At 46.5% G+C, this 21,263-nt stretch overlaps 1 protein-coding gene across 2 annotated transcripts in view; it reads right to left on the bottom strand.

Annotated features, from left to right (window-relative positions):
• IPO7 (importin 7) overlaps positions 1-21,263 on the bottom strand; it is a 262,709-nt gene that overhangs the window by 76,220 nt on the left and 165,226 nt on the right. For both annotated transcript variants that reach the window (XM_086955971.1, XM_086955972.1), the window contains exons 19-22: positions 18,542-18,639; positions 18,131-18,226; positions 4,411-4,631; positions 3,573-3,778 (exon numbers count right to left, since the gene is read on the bottom strand). In XM_086955971.1, coding sequence (XP_086812097.1) covers positions 3,573-3,778; positions 4,411-4,631; positions 18,131-18,226; positions 18,542-18,639 — 621 coding nt within the window. The remainder of the gene's footprint in view (positions 1-3,572; positions 3,779-4,410; positions 4,632-18,130; positions 18,227-18,541; positions 18,640-21,263) is intronic.

A 21,263-nucleotide genomic window follows, 5' to 3' on the forward strand; every position in this document is an offset into this window, starting at 1 on the left:
TGCATCATCAGCCCAGCTGAGATTCGTGGGTGTGACGAGACCTGAAGGGACCGGCCATCTTCAAAACTGCACGACGCTTAACCAGCACGACCGCCTAGGGATCCTCGAGTGAGAGCTTTGGGATTTGAGAAGCCCTTACCCGAGCAGCTCCAGCACCGAAGTCCAGCATCCACGAGATCTGAGTGGGGCCCTTCTGCTCACCGCGTTGTCCGGCCACTTGCCTGCTGGCTTGTGGCCCTCCTGACAACGTACCACGACGATTGCATCGCTGGTCTGGTTGCTCCAGACTGGCCCTTGCTCCCCTCCAACAGAGGAGCACCCCGGACCCTCCTGGTCCATCCCAGACGCCATCTTGACTCCACCGCGTGGGCTTGACTTTGCCAAGGTTTGTGGCCCCAATCCTGGGTCCAGCATCGCTGACAGCAGACACCTTTGTGGGACAGCTAGCACCTCCAGCCTGGTCGCCGACGCCTCCTGGTCCGAGGGACAGCAGAGTCCAGCGTCGCCCACTCACCTGGTCGAGGTGACTTCATCCGGTGCCCACACACTCACTTGCTAGTGATTGAGAACCAAGTCCCCTTTGCTTTCAGGTCATCTCCATCACCAATCCAGGCTTGGATCACTCCGAACATCTTCACTGGTCGCCTGCCAGCAACCTTTCAGGCTCCATAGACTACAACGAGGATTCCTGACGTCTTTTGAACCCTATGCAGCCACAGCCCCTGGGCTAGGTAACCCGAGCATTTCGGTGCTCCAACGCTGGTTTACTATCTAATTGTCCAGATCCTTTTTAGTTTAGTCTATCCAGTCGGATTCGTCCGATAACAGTAACTTTACGAATACTAGCATCCATAGACTGTCCCGCATCCCGCGTGAGTGCGCACACTGCACCCGATCTCCCTAGGCCTCCTGCTCCTAACCTTAGGGTTCAGTAGTGTAGTCCTAGAGATCCTGAAGCCTCTGGATCTTGTTACTTACCTGCTAGTATTTCGCATTCCACTTTTAGTGTATATGGTTTTTCGTGCCACTCGGCAATTTGTGTAAATTGTGCAACTTGAAGAGTTTTGTATTGTGCTTAGCTCCCTGACTCAAAGAGTTCAGGGTAGACTTGTTATAAATAAATATCCTTTTATTTTCATAACAACTTGTGTGGTGTCCTTTCACTTGGTGTTCAAGGGGTATATGTGATGGTATAACAGCTGGCTTAACACGCCCTCTAGAGTTTAGCCTAAAGACTGCTCTTGTCCATGCTACTAGGATAGCTGGTCTATAAGGTTGACTTACAACCAATCAATAAGAGTAGTTTGGTATGATACACAGTGATCACTAGAATAGTGAGCACTATATCAGGCCAACTTCTCACAGTGAGTGTGCCATGTTGTGTTTTCACTCACGATTTCTGCAATAGCAGCCAGCATGCAATTTGTTTGGGTCTCTTAGGGTGGCATTAGACCTGCTGCGTCCCTTAGGGACCCTCTTTAGTAGCCATGTCCTAGGAATCAGTGGTACCAATTAATAGGTACTTACAGGGGTGCTTAAGTCCATGCCAATTGGGTTAAAATTAGACTAACTTGTTATAGGGGGAAAAGCATTGGCACCAATGTCTTATTAGCAGGCCTCAGTGCACGGTCAGAGTTGAAAACTAGCATCTAGTAGTCAAAAATGAGGGGGGAAGGGAGGGTACATCTGCAACAAAATTCCTGTTTCCTACACGAGACAGTGTGGGGAAGTTTATTTACTGCCCCCTTTGCACCCCCCCCCATACTATGAGCTGTGAAGAGAGCCTTAGGGAGTTGTGAAAGGAGCCCAAGGGTGTTGCGATCTGAAGGGCTCAGGTTACCTTGGCTGGATCAATTTCTTTTGCAGCTTTAAGCATCCGGCCTACCTGCGGACCGAACAGGTGTTCAGGAGATGCTGCTGTACTTCCGGCTTTAAGCCGGAGACACAAAGCGTCAGATCAGGAGGATATTAAAACACTTGTTCCCAGTGTCGACTGCATCAAGAATGCAGTGGATAGTGTTTGGGATGGTTTTGGCTTCATGAACCTGCTCTTGCCCACAAGGGCTGTATTGTTCAGGTGTTGGAGGAGTTTATCCATCTCATCCCAATGTGCCCCCTCATATCGGGAGAGTAGGCAAACAGTAAGCAATCTGCTAGTGAGCCACCTGCTTGCTCACTGCAACAATCTTTTTACTCCATGTTAGGTGGTTGGATGTACTCTGTACCAGGTTTACTCATTTGGTGCACAAGAGATTCTGGTGGTGCAGATGTAGGGTGGGTTTATTGAAGAGGGCTTGTATTTTTTTTTGTCAGGCCTTGGTGTGATAACCCAAGTCTTGACCACCTCTTTGAAGGTCTGGCACCACGTTGAGCATCCACCTCTGCATGGCATGTTGTGTTTTTGAAAGTGTTTCTACCAGGAAATAATCATCCTCCTGGATGACCTGCATATTTAATTTATGAAGAGTAGCCACCTTTTGTATAACATTGTGGTAGGGAGTAGTGTCTTCAGATGGGGTGGGGTTTTGATGTACAGATCTGGTTCTGGATCACCAGGGGTAATCAACATTGTTGGCCCAAGGCATAAGGGACCTCATAGGGCTCCCTTGGATACAATGGGCTGCCCGCCACATAGGAAGAGCTATGCCAACTCTGGTGAAGCTACAGGAGGTGGCAGTAAGGGAGGTCACCAAGGAGGAAGGGGACTAGTGCCCCCGTCATTCGGTCTTTTGTGCCCTGGGGCAAGTGTGTACGAAGGCAATTTGCGCCTCAAAGGACAACTTTCTCTGGAGTATCTCCTGAGGATTTGGTGGGAGCTTGGTGGACATTTGTCCAGTTTGTTGGTGAATGAAGAACAGTTTGACAACATTCAAGACCTGCAAATGCTAGAGAATGGGAGGTTGAGTTGTGCAGTTCATAGTGCTTTCGGTGACACAGATTTATTTAGCACAGATAGTGGCTTTGATGCAAGTGTGGACTTCTGTGCAGATTTTGGTGTCTTCAATGCTCGTCAAAAAGCCAGTCTCCGAGGAAGGCCTTGGCTTATGCAAGTCTTTGTGTCCAGAGAATGGAATGACGTTTGCGCAGAGGGCTTCTGTAAGTGCAGACCAAGGCATGAAAATGATCGGCAGGCTGGAGTCAAAGGTCTTTGAACGACAATAAAGAGGAATCGCGGATCCGTGTAGATTGTTCCTTGAAAAAGGAAACTGAAGGCAAGGCACTAGTACCATTAGCTGCTTAACATTGAGCCCGATGGGTACAAGTCTGAACTTGATTTGGGGAGAGGGGATTCAACATTGGAGCCGATACGCATTACCAAATAAAGGAGTCGCTATATTTCTTGACTTGAAAGACTTCTTTAAAGAAAGAAAAAAATGTTGAAATCCAAGCCCCATACCAGATGGCAGGAGAATGTGGAGCATACATATGTTTCTACATCCACACAGGCTACGTATGTTTAATTAGAAGTGTAAAATTAGGTTTACGATATTCAAATTAAAGCTTGAAGAGTGCAAACCTGCAGTGGTTAGAACCAGATTGTGTTTTAGTCATGTCCCTTTATAAACACCTACCAGCTTCGTCGTCTTCTTCACCATCCTCGTCTTCATCACTCTCATTTTCGTGCTCTGCATGGCAGGCATAGGCTCTCTTCAACCCATTAAATAAAAGAAGAAAAGCTGGCAGTATCTGACCAGAAATTTGATTTAAAACTTGTGGTCTCTGCTCTAGATCAATCAGAGCACAAAGTCCAAGGACACATATCCTTCTATCATGCAGCCTGGAAAACAAGAATAAATAACCAATTAAACTCTTTTCACTGTATGAACTATAAACATTTCTCCATATACAGGTTCTGTGTTTTAGGTGCTGTTCCTGCTAATCAATGTGGCAGAAAGAGGTCAATGGTATTCCTTAAGGCATGCTTGTTGGAAGCAATTGCTTAAGGACACTTAAGCCAAGGCATGCTAGTCTGATATGCCTGCAAATAAAGTAACAGAGCAAAAGGGCCAGTGGGATATGTATGGGGCGATAGGGTTATATAAACAGAGTGGTTCTATCATGAGTTTGATGCATATTGTGGAGTGCGCTTTTGTACAGAACTGGTGCAGTGTTAAAACACATTCATACTGCAGGTCTCTTAATACAGTGGTAAGACTAACCTATTACTTATTCCATGATACAATCTAGCAAACATTCATCTATACAATTGAGATCCTGCTCAGTGACTGAATGCAAAATAAAAAGTGGAAGATGTACGAAAAAGGTTTAAAGGCATTTGCATACTGAGGTATAGACTCACATTTTCTACACATTCCAAACTGATCTTTTCTCCCACTTTGGATTAAGACTCTTATTGCCTAGAGTAAGCATGACAATGATTTTACATTGTTCACAAATGACATCACATACCCTAAGAAGCAATCAACATCGTTAAGCCACTGTGTGATAAAATGATTGGTAACCGGCTCAACATTGTTGGGGAAACGAAGATTTTCCAAGGTGTTTACGAGTAGAATCGGATTGTAGTACAACGCAGCAATGGCAACCTGCAGACACATTGTTCTGAGTTCGCTCGTCTTTACTTCTCGTGTCAATCGCTCTAAAGCAGCTTCCACGAATAAGGGTATGCACTGCAACAATGAACAGAAAATGTCTTTTGATAATTAACATCTTGAACATATACCTCGAGAAAGGTCAGTGCCTCTGAAGACTAAGAATTTTGCTACAACAGTTAGCAAGTTAAAAACTTTCAAAATACATTTCTCTAATTAGATCGTTTATGCATGCATTAAACAAAGCAGACCAAAAAAAAAAATCAAAGAGGTAACTGTTGTTGCAGACATGACACCCAAGGAATAAATCACATTAAACTCACAAATCACTACCAAAAAAAAAAAAACCCACAATCCTGCAAGTTATATGAGCATGGAAAGAATTAGGTTACTTACCCTTTAAGCATCAGTATTTGGCATGTAGAGCTGTAGATTCACATGCTTTGCATAAGTCCAACATCTAGGTTTGGGCTCGAATGATTACAAGTTGTTTTTGTGCCAAGAAGTTTTTTTGTGTCACAAGGCTGACATTCCTCTTCTTGGTAATGTGCATGGTCAGATACCATCTGTAGATTTTTTCACCCACCAATGACGTGTAGATCTGGTATATTCAGTGTAATTGACAGGATAGATTTCCAAGACAAACTCGGATGACCAGAGTTTTATCTGAGTAAGTGCACTATTTTTATGTTGAGTATCCATTGTTTTTGTAAAATCTCACACTATCACTGTTTTTCACATGCAATTACTTTTTTTGCTCTTTTCTTTACATTTTCAGCTTTACATAAGCACCATATGCAAACAGAAATTTACCGCATATCCCTCTGTATAGAAACATTTGTTTGCACTATAGATATGTACCCATCTTTGTGTATTGCTTTTTATAAACATGTAGAATGTTGGGAAAAATAAAAACCTTTGGTCTACCTGAACTTCCATTGTGCATCTATGTACCTTCCATGTACTTGGATCTGTGTCTTAGTTTTCTCCTGAAAAAGCAAATCCAATGTCTTTCCCCATTTCTCATCCTGTGCCTCTATAAATATCTTTAATCTACTTATACTTACCTCCTGTATCTATGTACTTATGGATCTATATTTATATCACTCTTCTAATTTAGCATTTCCAATGCACTACCCTATTTCTCAGCCTTTACTTCTCTCAATATATCTTCTAGCCCAACCTTTTGAATCATCTTCTTTCTACTACTCTTTCCAATACACTACCCTATCTCTCATCCTACACATCAATATATCCTCTAAATCCACTCTTATCCCAAACCCCATTGCACTACATTGATCCCCAAATTAATCTTTTCTAGACTCAGACTCCTCCACCCCTCCTTGCATCATCGGACACCTCTTACTATCCCGATCCCCTAAAACACCTTTCTAAACTCTTCCCTCCGAATCCTCCGCTCCAAAAATCTTTTACTTATCCAAAAGCATCCTCTTACTGCTAAGACCTAAAGATTTTTTTTTACAAAATCCTTTACTCTTATCCCTCCACTATCCTTTTCAATCAAAATAGCAGATACCACATGTTTACTTCTCAAATTCTATATTCAACTATACTATTTCAACACTAATCCTTATGGGTTCCAGAGTAGCATGCTACTCTCCAATAAAGCATCTCAACACCCCATCAGAGTTACAAGCACTATATAAATGCAAACCTTTTACCTTTTCTACCCCCCCCCCAACCCTACTCAATCCAAATAACTGACTAACATATCCACCACTAAAAATACTTTCATGTTTCAACATACTAATTCAAAACTAATCCTTCTGGGTTCCAAAGTAGCGTGCTACTTGGGCTTCAAAACCCCATAAGGGGTAGCAGCGCTATATAAGTACAAACCTCTTTCCCTCTTCTATCCCGCCACCTACCCTGCTCTACCCAAATAACTGAATAACATATCCACTACTCAAATTACTTCACATTTCACTATACTAATTTTCAACGCTAATCCTTTATGGGTTCCGGAGAGCCATGCTACTCGCCAGAAAAGCGCTTCAACACCCACCAGGGGTAACAAGTGTTATATGAATGCAAACATTTCTCCCCGGTTATCCCTCAGCTATCCTTCTCACTCCAAATAACGGACTAATATCCACCACTGAAATTACTTTCATATTTCACCATATTAATTCACCACTAATCCTTTATGGGCTTCCGGAGTAACGTGCTTCAACATCCCATCAGGGGTAGGGAGTAGTTTCTGTCCTGTAACGAATATGCTACTTACTAGTATGCATCTGTTCTTGGCATGTAGGGCTGCTGACATTCATATCTGTGCATAGATCGCCGCCTAGTGTTGGGTCCGGATGATTGCACATTGTTGTCCTGGAAGAGTCTGTGAGAAGTGGGCCTGATATATAATGTTCTCTATTCTAGTGAGCACTTTGTATCAGTCCAAACAACCCTTATTGATGATTGGTTGTAAGTCAAACTTATAGACCAGCTATCCTAGTAGCATGGATACGAGCAGTCTTCGGGCTAAACTCTAGAGGGCGTGTTAAGCCAGCTGTTATACCATCACATATACCCCTTGAACACAAAGTGAAAGGACACCACACAAGTGTTATGAAAATAAACAGTGTATTTATTAAAATCACAACAGCCCTGTACTCTTTATGAAGACAGGGTACTAAGCACACAACAAAACTCTTACGAAAATACTTTAAGTTGCACAATTTACACAAATGCCCGAGGGGCACGAAAAACCATATACTCTAAAAGTGGAATGAGAAATTACTAGCAGGTAAGTACTGAACTAATAGGCTTTGGAATCGCTAGGACTATGTTACTGAACCTTCAGATTACTAGTAGGAGGCCTAGGGGACTCGGGTGCAGAGTGTGCACTCTCACGCAGGATGCGGGACAGTCTATGGGAGCTAGTAAAGGCAAAGTTAGTGTTCTCGGGCGAACCAGACTAGGTAGATCGAAAACAAAAGTGTATCTGGACCCTTGGATAGTGAGGCTATGCTGGGACAGCGAAATGCCGAAGTTACCTAGCCCAGGGGCTGCGGCTGCATAGGTCTGAAAAGACGTCGGGAATCCTCGTTGACGAACCAGGAGCCTGAAGAAAGAAGTTGCTGGCAGGCGACCAGTGAAGACTGTTCGATGGATCCAAGCCTGGATCGAAGATGGATGACACCTGAAAGCAGAGGGGACCAAGTTCTTAATCACTAGCCAGTGATTGTGTGGGCACCAGGCAAAGTCACCTCGACCAGGTGAGTGGGCGACGCTGGGCTCTGCAGTCTCACGGACCAGGAGGCGTGGTCTGCGACCAGGATGGAGGTGCGAGCTGTATCACGATGGTTGATGCTGTTGATGTCGCTGGATCCAGGATTGGGGCAACAAGTCTTGGCAAATTCAAGCCCACGCGGTGGACCTAAAATGGCGTCTGGAGTGGACCAGGAGGGTCCGGGGTGCTCCTCTTTTGGAAGGGAGCAAGGGCCAGTCTGGAGCAACCACCAGACAAGCAGAGTGGTCGTCGTTGATCGTCGTCAAGGCCACAAGCCAGCGGGCTAGTAGCCAGACAACGCGGTGAGCAGCCAAAAAGCAGAAGGGCCCCACGCAGATCGTGGAGATGCTGGGGGGCTGGACTTCGGTGCTGGAGCTGCTCAGGGTCGGGGCTTCTCGGACCCCAAAGCACTCAGAGGATCCCTCGGCGGTCGTGCTGGATAGAAGTCGTGCAGTCCTGATGATGGCCGGTCCCTCGAGGTCTCGTCGCACCTACGGTTCTCAGCTTAGCTGTAGAGGTAGGTAGAGGTCAGAGGTGCCAGGGAAGCCGGGTCTCGTTGTCCTGGTCGGTCGGATTCCTGAGGAAGGACGTGCAGCAAACCGCAGAGTTCTTAGATGGTGCCTGCGGATGCAGGGTGACTACTCCTTAGCCACAAGGGAGAAATCTTGAGAAGTCGAGAGTTCCTTTCGTAGAAAGTAGTTTCTTGATTCAAAGATGATCTAATTTGGAAGGGTCCCCGCTCCTGCCTTTATCCTAAAGAAAGGGGTGGGCACGCGACTAGGTCCTGCCCTAGGGGTGGGACCAGGAGGGGGGTGGTTACACCCCTCTCCCATGCCGGACTTTCCCCAGGCCAGGGGCTGGTGTGCCCCTGGAACTGGTTCTAGCCGGCAGATGCGTAGTGTGCACCGGGGTGCCACTCTGCAGTCACCTTCCTGTAAAGCCCTGCCTACCCAGGATACACAAAACCCTGTCTGGGATGGTGCTAGCACCGCCCCTGACAGGAAACCCTATGTCCAAGCTCTCCTCGCTGGAAGGACTCCCAGCAGCAGGAGGTCAGACTCGTGTCTGTGGTGGCAGCATCCATTTTGTGGAGCTGAGGCTTGAATTAACTTTAACCGGGGTTCACAGTTACATACATGTCGTGTCCCTCTAGAAGGGTGGAATGCTAACCCCGTCGCCAGAATTGGCGAGGGGTTAGTATTCCAATTCGTATGACACCTTACTCGACATGTTTTGATAAAGCAATACCAAAGATAGCATATAACCGCGAGGATTATAATGCACTTAAGAGTATATGGTATGCGTTATCATGGAACAGCTATTAGGACTTGGTTCCGCAAGCTGCAAACGGGCTCAGCTCATGCCAGAGCACCATCTTATACGATTCCAAGCACTCTGCCTTCAGGATTGTCAAGGCCTGCCATAGGAGTGACTGATAGGAATCTGTGTGTCCATTTTTAGGGTTAGATATAGGTATACTATATCTAAAGCAAAGGGTGATTACACCACCTTGCCCCAGCTGTCGTGCAGCCAGTTGTGTCCGATTTAGATGGCCATCCACGGGTGGCATAATACATGCTGCAGCCCCTGGTAGGCCCTGGGTACACCTATGCCCTGAGTTACAGGGTCTGATAAGGTGGCCCAGTACCAATTGGAAATGTACCCAAGGTACATGGAATCCATTTTAGAGAGAGCAGTAGGCCTGGGGTCCTGATTGGCAGGGCCCCAGGTCAACTAAGTCGGAAAACCAGCAAAACACCAGGAAAAAAAATTGGGGGCAACCATAGTCCGGTATCCACCTTCCTACAGAGTCTTCGAAGTATCACAAGAGGTGGCTCCTCCCCTGGACTACAGTGCGCATGGGCATCGACTCCATCCCCAGATTGTTTTTAGCCATTGTGGCCAAGATGGAGTGAAACTCAGTGAATGATGACCATGCTATGAGTATATATGTGAATACTGCAGCTAGTAAGTAGCATATTCGGTTCGAGGCATGTGGGCTGCTGAATTCATATCTGTGCATAGAATACATAGCAGTCCCTCCATTAGCGGCAGCCGCCCGTGCCAGCTGCAGCAGTTTGGAAAAGTGTTTTGAGAACAGCCTGCACTACAGCTGCCTGCTGTTTGGAGTGCACATCAACACAGTAATGCTTAGTGAATGTGTGTGTGGTAGACCATGTGGCTGCTCTACACATGTCCTCTAAGGGAATGTTTCCAAGGAAAGCCATAGAGGCCCCCAACTTTCTGGTGGAGTGGGCTCTTGGTGGAATGGTAAGAGTGCGTTTTGCTTTTGCATAGCAGATCTGGATACATTTAACGATCCACCAGCAATACCAGCCTTGGAAATAGGGTTACCTTTGTGGTGTGGCGCAAAGGCGACAAAGAGTTGCTTAGTTTTTCTAAAATCCTTGGTCCTATCAATGTAATACATTAGGGCCCGTTTAACGTCAGGGGTGTGGAGCATCCGCTCCGCCAGTGTCTCAGGATTTTGAAAGAAAACAGGTAATTCGATTGTTTGGTTGATGTGGAACTGAGACACAACCTTGGGCAGAAACTTAGGGTTAGTGCGGAGCACCACCCTGTTGAAATGAATTTGGATAAATGGCTCTTGGATTGAGAGGGCTTGCAATTCACTAACCCTCCGTAGCGATGCAATTGCTACGAGGAAAGCCACTTTCCATGTCAAGAACTGAATCTCGCAGGAATGCAGTGGTTCAAAGGGAGGACCCATCAGTCTGGTAAGAACCACATTGAGGTTCCACTCAGGAGCTGGTGGAGTCCGTGGCGGAATGACTCGTTTGAGGCCTTCCAAAAAAGCTTTGATGGCAGGCACCTTGAAGAGTGAAAGGTGTTGTCTATTTTGGAGATACGTGGCCATTGCAGACAGGTGAATGTGAATGGAAGTATAGGCCAGATTACACTTGTACAGATGGAACAGGTAACAGATGATGTTCTGAATAGAAGCATCCAGCGGGTTAATGTTGTGGTTCGCACAATAAATGACAAAACGCTTCCATTTTGCCGCGTAGCAGGCTCTAGTAGTGGGCTTCCTTGCCTCCCGAATGATGTCCATGCAATTGGGAGGTAAGTTCAGGTAGCCAAACTCTAAGACTTCAGGAGCCAGATTGCCAGGTTGAGCTGTTGCGGATCTGGGTGCTGAATGTCGCCATGGCTCTGCGTCAGAAGGCTGGGTGTGAGATGTAGCCTTTGATGCGGTACCACGGACAGTTCCAGAAACGTGGTGTACCATGGTTGACGAGCCCATGTTGGAGCAACTAGGATGAGAGTCATCGAGTGTTGCCTGAGTTTGCGTGCCACCAGCGGTATCAGAGGTGCTGAGGGAAAAGCGTACGCAAATTTGCCTAACCAGTTCATCCATATCGCATTGCCCTGCGACAGTGGGTGTGGGAACCTGGCGGCGAAGCTTTGGCATTTTGCGTTCTCCTGCGTGGCGAACAGGTCTATCTCTGGATGACCCCACCTTTGGAAGTACGGCTGGAGTACTGATGGATGTATCTCCCACTCGTGCATTTGGTGGCTGTGCCTGCTGAGCAGGTCCGCCATCTGATTGTCCTTGCCTGGGAGATGCTCTGCCATGAGGAAGATGTTCCTCTGAATGGCCCACTTCCACATGCTCTGAGCCAGATGAGACAGCTGCGGAGAGTGTGTGCCTCCCTGCTTCTGAATGTAGTACATCGCCGTCATGTTGTCCGTCCGAATCAACACGACCTTGTTGCATAGATGTACTTTGAAGGCCTTTAGTGCCATGAAGATCGCCATCCGTTCCAGAACATTGATGTGCATCTTCCCCTGTTGCTGCGTCCATAGTCCTTGCACAGTGTATTGGAGTACATGCGCTCCCCATCCCTGGAGAGAAGCGTCCGTTGTCAGGATAATCTGTGGCACAGGCTCCTGAAACGGTCGGCCCTTGCAAAGGTTTTGTGGATTCCACCAATGCAGAGTTGTATGCCCGACCGCTCACCAACACTAGGTCTTTCAACTGGTTGTGAGCCACTGACGTGCCAAGCACTCCTGAAGCGGACGCATATGCAGTCTCGCGTGCGGGACAATGGAGATGCAGGAGGCCATCATGCGGGACAATGGAGATGCAGGAGGCCATCATGCCTATCAACTGCATGAACACTCTTGCTGGAAGCGAGTGTTGAGGTCTGAATTTTTGGATCAGCGATTTAATGCTGTTGACTCACTGAATTTGGCTGTGCTGTGGCCGCCAGAGTGTTTATGGTCGCACCCAGATACTGCCGTATGTGGGCGGGCTGGAGATGGGATTTTGGGTAATTCAGTGAGAACCCCAGATCGTGCAGAAGGTGAATGGTGTGGGACACGTGGTCGGCGCACTGCTGGGCCGACTTCGCCTGAATGAGCCAGTCGTCCAGATCGGGGTAGACATGGATGTTTTGACGTCTCAGATGCGCCGCCACCGTCGCCAGGCACTTTGTGAAAACCCTGGGTGCCGTGGTGACCCCAAAAGCCAAAACCTTGAATTGGTAGTGCTGGTTTTGGATGGTGAACCGGAGGTATTTTCTGTGTGAAGGATGTAGCGGAATGTGGAAGTACGCGTCCTTCAGGTCCAGAGTTGCTAGGAAGTCCCCCCGTTGAAGCAGTGGGAGAACTTGCTGCAGTCTGAGCATGTGGAAATGCTCTGATAGGATGTAAAAGTTGAGGGGCCTGAGATCCAGGATGGGCCTGAGGGATCCGTCCTTCTTTGGAATCAGAAAGTACAGGGAGTAAACTCCCGCACCTCTTTCCTGCAAGGGCACGAGCTCTATTGCCCCTTATTGCAGCATGACTGTGACCTCCTGCTGCAATAAGTGCAAGTGCTCGCCGGACATAGGACGGTGCCTTGGGGGTATGTTGGGTGGAGTGGATGTGAGCTCCAGACAATAACCGAATTGGACAAGTGTTCTGACCCACCTGTCCGTGGTGATGGACTTCCACACGGGCAGGAACTGCTGGAGTCTCCCCCCGACCGGTGTTGCGTGGTCGGGGGCAGTGACAAGGCGTCACTGTTGGCAGTGGAAGACCTGGAGCTGTTGCTGCCACGTCCACTGCCCTTGGCGTTGTTGCCACGGTATCCACCTCGACCCTTGTTGGTATAAGCAGTCTGGGTGTTGCTTTTGTAGAACTGCGCTGACTGCGAAAGTTGCCCCCTTGAGGTGCCTCTAGCATTGGAGCGACGAAAGGACCCACTCCGAAACTGCTGGGACTGCAAGGCACCTATAGATTTTGCAGTGTCGGTGTCCTTTTTCATCCTCAAGGGTGGTGTCAACCTCAGGGCCAAACAGGTGATCTGGGTTGACTGTTTGGTTCAAGATGGTGGTTTGAATGTCCGGCTTGAACCCAGATATCCTTAGCCATGCATGTCTACGAAGCAGAACGCTAGTGTTAATTGCGCGTGCGGCGGTGTCAGCCACGTCCAGAGCGCACTTTATGGAAGCATTGGAGATAAGCTTCCCCTCTTGTAATAACATTTTAGCCGCTTCCTTAAATCATTCGGGCAAATGCTGTAAAAGGGTCCCTAGAGTATCATAGTGTGCCCTGTCATAACGCTCTAGGAGCGCCTGCGTGTTGGAGATGCGCCATATGTTGGCTGCCTGCGCTGCCACCCTCTTCCCCGAAGCCTCAAAGACTTTTGATTCCTTGTCTGGGGGAGGAGCATCACCCGTAGTCTGAGAGTTGGCTCTTTTCCGGGCATTGGAGACAACCAGGGATATGTCCTGAATGGGTGTGTTGGCCAGGAAAGCTATTGTAGCTCCCTTTTTCCTGGTAGAGTGGGCCCGTGTCCCCCCTGCCAATTCTTCCCCTGCCTGTTTGTGGCAGAATTGTATAATCTGTGCGATCCATCTCGCAATTGTTCTTTTAGTTACTGGTTTTCCCATGAAGCTCTTTGCATAGGAAACAAAGATTTTTTTTTCCCTGTGATCTTTTGTCCTTTCAATGTAGTGCATGACAGCCCTTCTGGCGTTTAGTGTGTGAAGAGCTCGTTTAGCGCTTGTTGTCGGTTTCTGGAAGAAACTTGGTATTTGTATAGTTTGATTCATGTTGAACCCTGACACCACCTTAGGCATGAAGTGTGGGTCTTTCTCATTACCACCCTATCATTGTGAATTTGGATGTAGAGTTCCTGTAACGTTAATGCCTGTAGTTAGCTTACCCTGCGCAGCAAGGTGATTGCTACCAGGAAAGCGGATTTTATTGTTAGCCCCTCTAGGGATGCTTTGTGAATTGGTTCGAAAGGATGTTTAATCAGTTCTGTTAGTACCAGGTTACGGTTCCATGCAGGTGGTGGCACCCTCTTTGGAGGCGCAATCCTCTTTGCTCCTTCTAGGAATCTTTTAACCACTTGTGAGGTGAAGAAACTCTTAGACGTCTCCCCTCTTGTGTAAGCAACTATTGCTGCTAAGTGAACTCTCAAGGAGGATGAGCTTAGTTTGTCTAGTAGGTGCGTGAGGTATCTAAGCACCGTTGAGTCTCTTTGCATCTTATTGTGCAGCTTCTCTCTCATGCACCATAGAGTGAATCTCTTCCATTTTGATACATAGCACTTTCGTGTGCTGGGCCTCCGTGCCTCCCGAAGTACCCTCAAAGTGCTCTCTGGTAGTTTCAGATAAATTCTATGTCCTCAGGAGCCACGCTACCAGGCTCCGGCTCTCTGGCTCTGGGTGTAGCACCTGCCCATTTTGCATGGTGAGCAGGTCCTTTCTCCTTCCGAATCTGTGGGGTGCACTCTGTGCCATCTCCATGATCTGCGAATACCATGTTTGCCCGGCCCACTGTGGTGCGACCAGTATCAGTGTCATGTTGCTCGCTCTGCACTTGCTGAGGACCTTGTGAATCAGCGGTATCGGGGGGAAAAGCGTAAGCAAATGTCCTCGACCAGTCTATCCATAGGGCATTCCCCAGGGACCCCTCCCCCGGCCGCCTGGATGCGAAGCTTCGGCATTTTGGCATGTTGCAAATAGGTCCGACTGTCCCCCACCTGTCGAACAGCCTTTTTGTCTCCTGTGCATTGAGCTCCCATTCGTGGGTTGCCGATGTCTGTCTGCTGAGCCTATCTGCTTCTACGTTGTCCTTTCCTGGCAGATGAATGGCTAGCAGGTCTATGTGGAGAGGGATGGCCCAAGTCCAGATCTCCTGCGCCAGCTTAGAGAGCGTGGCTGATTCTGTTCCACCCTGCTTGTTGATGTGGAACATCGCTGTAGTGTTGTCCGTCTGGATCTACACCCTCTGGTTGTACAGTTGTCTGAAACGCTTTTATAGCAAGGAAAACTGTCTTCAACTCCAGGAAATTGATGTGCTTTATTTGAACCAGTTGTTGAATGATTGCAAAGATTGATGCGGTGGTGGCGTTCAGTGATGCGGTGGTGGCGTTCAGTGATGCGGTGGTGGCGTTCAGTGATGCGGTGGTGGCGTTCAGTGATGCGGTGGTGGCACGACAGACAGCGGAGTTGGGGTTGGAGGGCGGAGTTGGTGTTGGAGGGTGACGTGCAGGAGTGATGTGGCGGCGTGCAGGAGTGTGAGTTGTGTGGTAGTCTGCACCATGCAGCAGTTTCGTTTATACCCAAATGTCAATGAAGACATTTAAGGAGTGGAGGGGATGTGCACCCAGTAGTAGATGCTGACAAATGAGAAAAATAACTATAAGGAGAAAAAAGCAAATTAAAGAAAACCTGTAAGAAAATGTAAAATAAAAGGACTCAACCAGCAGCCCTGGCGGTGAAGGGAACACAGTTTCACGCAGTTTACATGTGTTTAGGCAAAACACTGACTCAGCAAGAGAGCACATGGCTTAAGTGGGCTTCCTTGCGCTCCATGTTGGATGTAGCGGAGGGCGGAAGAAAATGTTGATACTGGAATCGACCCATGGTTTTTGAAGGTTCACCCAAGGCCCATAAAGGAATTACATTTAACTATGCATGTATGCTTTGTGAAGGTTTTATCACAAAAGCCTAGCACACAGCTAAATGTTGTCAACATGACTTCCCTAAAAGATCGGTATTTTCCTTTGAAAACAATGAATCCAATGTAGATTGGCATGTAATGCTATACTTCTGTAGCTGATATACACCATAATGCCACTACCGTGTGCAAAATATTAAAGAAATTTAACTTTAGAGGCCCCTTAACACTTCTACTTGTGACAAAAAATCTGGCATCCGTAGTTCGGGAAGTAAAGGCGCTGGAAGGGCATGTAGGATGAGAAACAGGAAAACACTTCACCAGCACACATGCGCAGACCACACAAAGCCTGCAATCAGAGAAAAGAAAGTAGCGAGCTTCATTGTGAGACTGTACGCAGGACTCAGATGACAGCGCGTGCGCACAAATTAAGGTTGCGACATGCGCAGGTACGAGTTGCGTTTGGGAGTGCGCGTGCATAGTTATCCAGTTTGGCTTTTGAGCTTGCGTGCTGTTCTCAGTTGTGGCACGAGCTGCTGGACTCGCTCTTTGGTTGGCTCAGAGCGGTGGCGAGCGCGCGGGAGAGAGGGAGAAAGGAGCGCGAGAGCCCAAGGCAATGGCGGCGGCAGAAGAACGAGGGAGGTGTTTTTATATAGCGTGGACTTAACCCGAAGGTGTCAGGGAGCTTCACAATAGGAACAGTAGTGATAAATGAAGCAAAAACTACGTGAGCATGTTACAAAAGCAAACGTTACAGGAGGCAATAGTGACAATTGTGCAAGTACCAAGAGCAAACAAAATACAAGAGGTAGCAAACTATGTTACTAGAAGAAACAAGCTTCTCTGCATTGCTGTGTGGGGGGTGGGTGGGGGTGTGGTGAGCGAGACGCGCGGAAAGGCAGGTGGTGGGATGACTGGGCAGCTGAATGCAGAGTGCACAAAGTGAAGAGCCAACGAAAGCTCTTGAAAAATATGCCCAGGGGGAGAATGCGCAATGGGAGAGAAGCTGTGGGCTGCGTGTTGGCGTACTGGAGAGGGCGGGGTGTGATGAGCAAGAGGGGGTGGGAGGACTGGGCAGCTGAATGCAGCGTGCACAAAGTGAAGAGCCAATGAAAGCTCTTGAAAAAAATGCCTGTGGGGAGAATGCCTGTGATTGTGTTCACATGAACTGTACTAAATCCGCAATGGTTCAAGAGCTTGTTTTGCCTACTATACTCTTGTCTATTTATCCCTGCGGGACAGAATAGTCGAGACCTAAAAAAGGGCAAGGGTGGCGTATAGAGAAGACTTGCGATGCCCACTGACTTGGTCCCAGCCCTACCGGCCTGTCTGCAGCTTCAAAGACCCTGCAAAGAGAAAGGCGCCTATCCTGTAGCCAGCGATCAACAACCCCTAGCAGGACTGCCTAACATTGAAAAAGACCAGAACTCTGGAGGACAGCAGCTCCGTCTATATGAAATCGACCCAAAGGACTCTAGTGCCCTCTGGATTCATGATTCCGGCCCACGCTGCCTCTGCCTCCAGCCTGTGTCCAGGTGGCCCACAGACTCAGAAAAGGTTCCACAAAGATCCAGATATCAAGTACAGCATTGGCTGACCCCTCCTGGACTCCAAGAATGCCTGCATTGTGAATTCTCCCCCCCAACCGGCTCTTATAAGAGAAACCCAACGTCAGAGGACACTACTGCACGATGGTCCTTGAGGAACTTGACTGACTGTTCCTGCAACCTACAGCACCCCAATTTACCTCTGCTGTCACTGGTGTTCTTTATTAAGCCCCCGGTTCAACGTATGCAGCCTATTTTCAAAACAAAGTCCCTTCATTGATTTGCATTGGGTGCCCAACAGTGCACTCTAACGCCCCTGTGGTGCAAGGTTTGTGCCTACCTGAACATTGAAATCTGCTTACCCTGAAACTCGAAGACTGACATCTTAAGTTGCACATTTACTTGTAAAACAGCATTATTGATTTCCTCCATAGGCTAACATAGCAAAGACTGAAATTTGCAGAGTCCACTTTTGAAAGTGAAAAGAATTTCTATTTAAAAACATACTTACCTTTATGCGAAAATCTTGGCCTTAAAAGAAATCTTGAGCAACGCTTATTTTCATAAAGTTGGTATGGAGCTCCTTTGAGTCACGGGTCATTTATTACTCCTTGTGTGCACAACAAATGTCTTACCATCCTCTGTGTTAGGCCTAAGGCTGCAGTAAACCTACAAACTACTTCTTTCGTGACACAACAAATGCAGCCTTCAAGAACACCATATTGGTAATTCAAAAGAGCTCCCAACATTACTATAAACACTTGGTAATTTAGCCTGCATCTTTTTTTTAGACCCCAAATTTCTCTTGAAGAAAAAGCTTGAACCAGTATGTTCAACTAAAATAGTCTATGAAATCTCACCTGATCAATACACCGCCCTTTGCACTGTAGGATGACTACCTCCAGCAGCTTGGCTGCATGGCATTCTGCATCTTCTCCTGCAACTCCTGTTAGAACCTGCAAGTTTTGATGGGATTTAATGATGTTAATGTTATTGAAGTTGATATACACAGCCTTCAATACAATTAAAGTCAATGATACAACTGCCTGTAGCTCTAACCAACTCCAACTAATTTGGGATATTACAAGCTACAGTTAAAAAAAAGTATTCCAATGATAAATAAAATCAAGCCTGCAATACTTTTCAATACAATATACCTACTTGGACTTCCATCAACTCATTTCAACTAGAAACCTGAACAACCTTTTTAAAGTACAACCTGCATTTTGAAACTTTAATTTTAACAGCAAGAAATCTAGAAATATACCTACTTTTTTGCACATACTGTAGATCATTTCAAGATATTTTGTATCAGACAGGAGTGTATCTGTATCAACTGTGACATAATTATGCAAGAGAGGCATCATATCTGCAAAAAAATGAAAATCTGCTATTAGGTTCTTGGTGAATTAACGAGTGGCAAGTCTGATTACAACAGACAATAATACATCTGAATCCTCCCAAGAGCAATACAAAAGAACAGAAACTACTGGCTTAAGCAACTTCCAATGTTGCCAGCTTAAACCTATGACTTGACTCAGTTTGAAGGACTGTCTAGGGATTTTTTAAAAAACAAAGGGTGTCTATAAATATAGAACGATACCGATGCTGGTTTAGTCCAGGGAAAACCTTGGCTTGGCAGTTCGGGCTGGACTGTTCCCATGGGGCACGGGGTCAAGAATCATTTGCATATGGCTGGGTTCAAACTGGAATGGCATGGGGAGCAAAAAAATGATGGATTTAGGCCCAGGTCTCTGTACTGGGGTGAATGTATGACATTGTTCGGCATTCGGTCCATCAACAATTTTTTATAAATATAGAAAGCATCTCCCACTGTAACCAATTTACATTTCCTTTAAAAATCAGAACAGGACGGAGGGTATTTCCAGAAAACATAACAGCATTAAAAGCCATTTAGATGTACCCTGGAGAAAGGTCAACTACTTTCCTGTATAAGAAGCGGGACCTCTGCAGATGTTTCCCCTCCCCGGGCTCCCCTCTTTTTGCCCATGTGAGCTGTTAGCAGGCTTCAGTGCACTCATTCTAAAAAAAAACACCATCTAACTAGGCTCAAGTCATGTTATTTCAGTTAAAAACAAAATGCCTAATTTTAACACAATTGGGAAGGACTTTAGGTACCATTTACCTGGGACTCACAAGGGTGCTACAGTACCTAGGGCATGGATATTAGGGAGTCCCTATGGGCTGCAGCAGGTCTTAAACCCCCACCTCCCCAAAGGAAAACATAACATGCAAACTGCCATTGCAGTATGCTTGCAATGCTAAAGTGAACTGCAGGTACTTAATGCAAGTCACCCCTACAGCACACCTTAAGGCGGGTGCATATTAGCACATGTTAAGAGATATCTGCATGAGCAGGTATGCCCCTGTGAGTTCTAGTTCTTTTACTAGACATTGCAAGTGAACAGGGAAGCCATCTTAATGTAGGTACTGAGCTCTTGTCATTGGAGTTACCCGGATACACAATGGCTTCACTGAAACCCATGGCGTGTTTGAGAAAAGGAGTGTGTGCTCCGTGAAAGATCAGAAATGTACTTTTTCTGGGTAAACCAACTACTATTGCCCTATGGATACACCTGTCCTCTCTCTTCTCACCTCTCTCTTCTCTTCTTCTCTATCTTTTCCCTTCTCTAGCTCTCTTTCTCTCTTCCTTTTCTTATCTTCTCCCCTTGATTTCCTTTTTGATTATTGTAAGTGTCATGATACCAAGAATTTGTTCATTTGTACCTTTAAAGATTTATTGTATTGTCTTTATTTTTATCCTTATTATTCTTCAATAAAAAAGATTTGAAATAAAAAAAAAAAAAAAAAAAAAAAAAGAAATGTACTTTTTTGGACAAATATCCGTTCTTTCAGATTTCCATATGGAGGACAAGACAAATCGGGATTCAACCCATGTATACACCGAATGCTGAGAGCCGCAAGCAGGGACTGAACTGCACTCTTAGACCTTTTGCTAACTTACAGAAGAATACTGTTCTGCGAGTATTGAAACTCTTGTCTTTGGAAAATCTGATATGAGAAAAGTTGCATTACACGCTGCAATTATATAAATAGCCTTGAGAAAGCCCCGGCGCAACTCGCCAATAGGGGGCGAAACACGTGTCGGCTGTCCATGTTTCATAAACAAATAATAAAGATGTCACATTGCAACTTGAAGTAGTCTTGTCCTCCATATGGAAATCTGAAAGAACGGATATTTATCCAAAAAAGTACAGTTCTGATCTTTAACGGAGCACACACTCCTTTTCTCAAACACGTTTTCCTTTATGAAGCTCAAGAGGTCCAGAGCTTCGAGTGTGTCTCCATTCACTTATAAACCCAGCTTACTAAGCGTTATTTAGCCTTGGAATCCTTGGACCTTCTTTGCTTTGTTAGTAACTGAAACCCATGGCATTTGGTATCAAACACCTAGTCTTAAGTCTACACTGATTCCAGTGTTGTATTTATTATGAAAGGCACGCAGAGGGGACCTTAGTGGTGCCCCCTGAAAACCAATGAGTCCTCAAGTGTGCTGGCTGACTGGTATGGACCAGCCTCCCACCACAGACTAGTTTGACCCCCTAATCCAGTGGTTCCCAAACTTTTTGGACCCCTAGCTCCCTTTATCTATTTCAAGACAAAGGTTGCTGTGCCGTTCCTGAGAAGGAAAAGTACGAGACACTAGTATTATGGAGACACTGGTCTCGGTGAGAACACAGTTGGGCATCCATTATGTTGTCCACGGCTCCCCATGATGTCATTTTATCATACTGTGGCGGGGATGTAAGCCCGGCCCCTGGAGTACTTCCATTTTTCTCCTCTTGTCTGGTGGTAGATCACTTGCTTACCAGGCAAGATGCTGAGTTTACTCATATCTATACTGTACATTATAGATATGCGAGTAAACTTAGCCTCTGTTCTCTTTTAGCTAACCATACTTCACATTAGCCAAATTGATAAAAGTCTGTGCCAGTATTGAGCCCCCAATAC

Source organism: Lissotriton vulgaris, chromosome 2_1 (assembly GCF_964263255.1).
Source record: "Lissotriton vulgaris chromosome 2_1, aLisVul1.2, whole genome shotgun sequence".
In the NCBI taxonomy this organism is placed as follows: Eukaryota; Metazoa; Chordata; class Amphibia; order Caudata; family Salamandridae; genus Lissotriton; species Lissotriton vulgaris.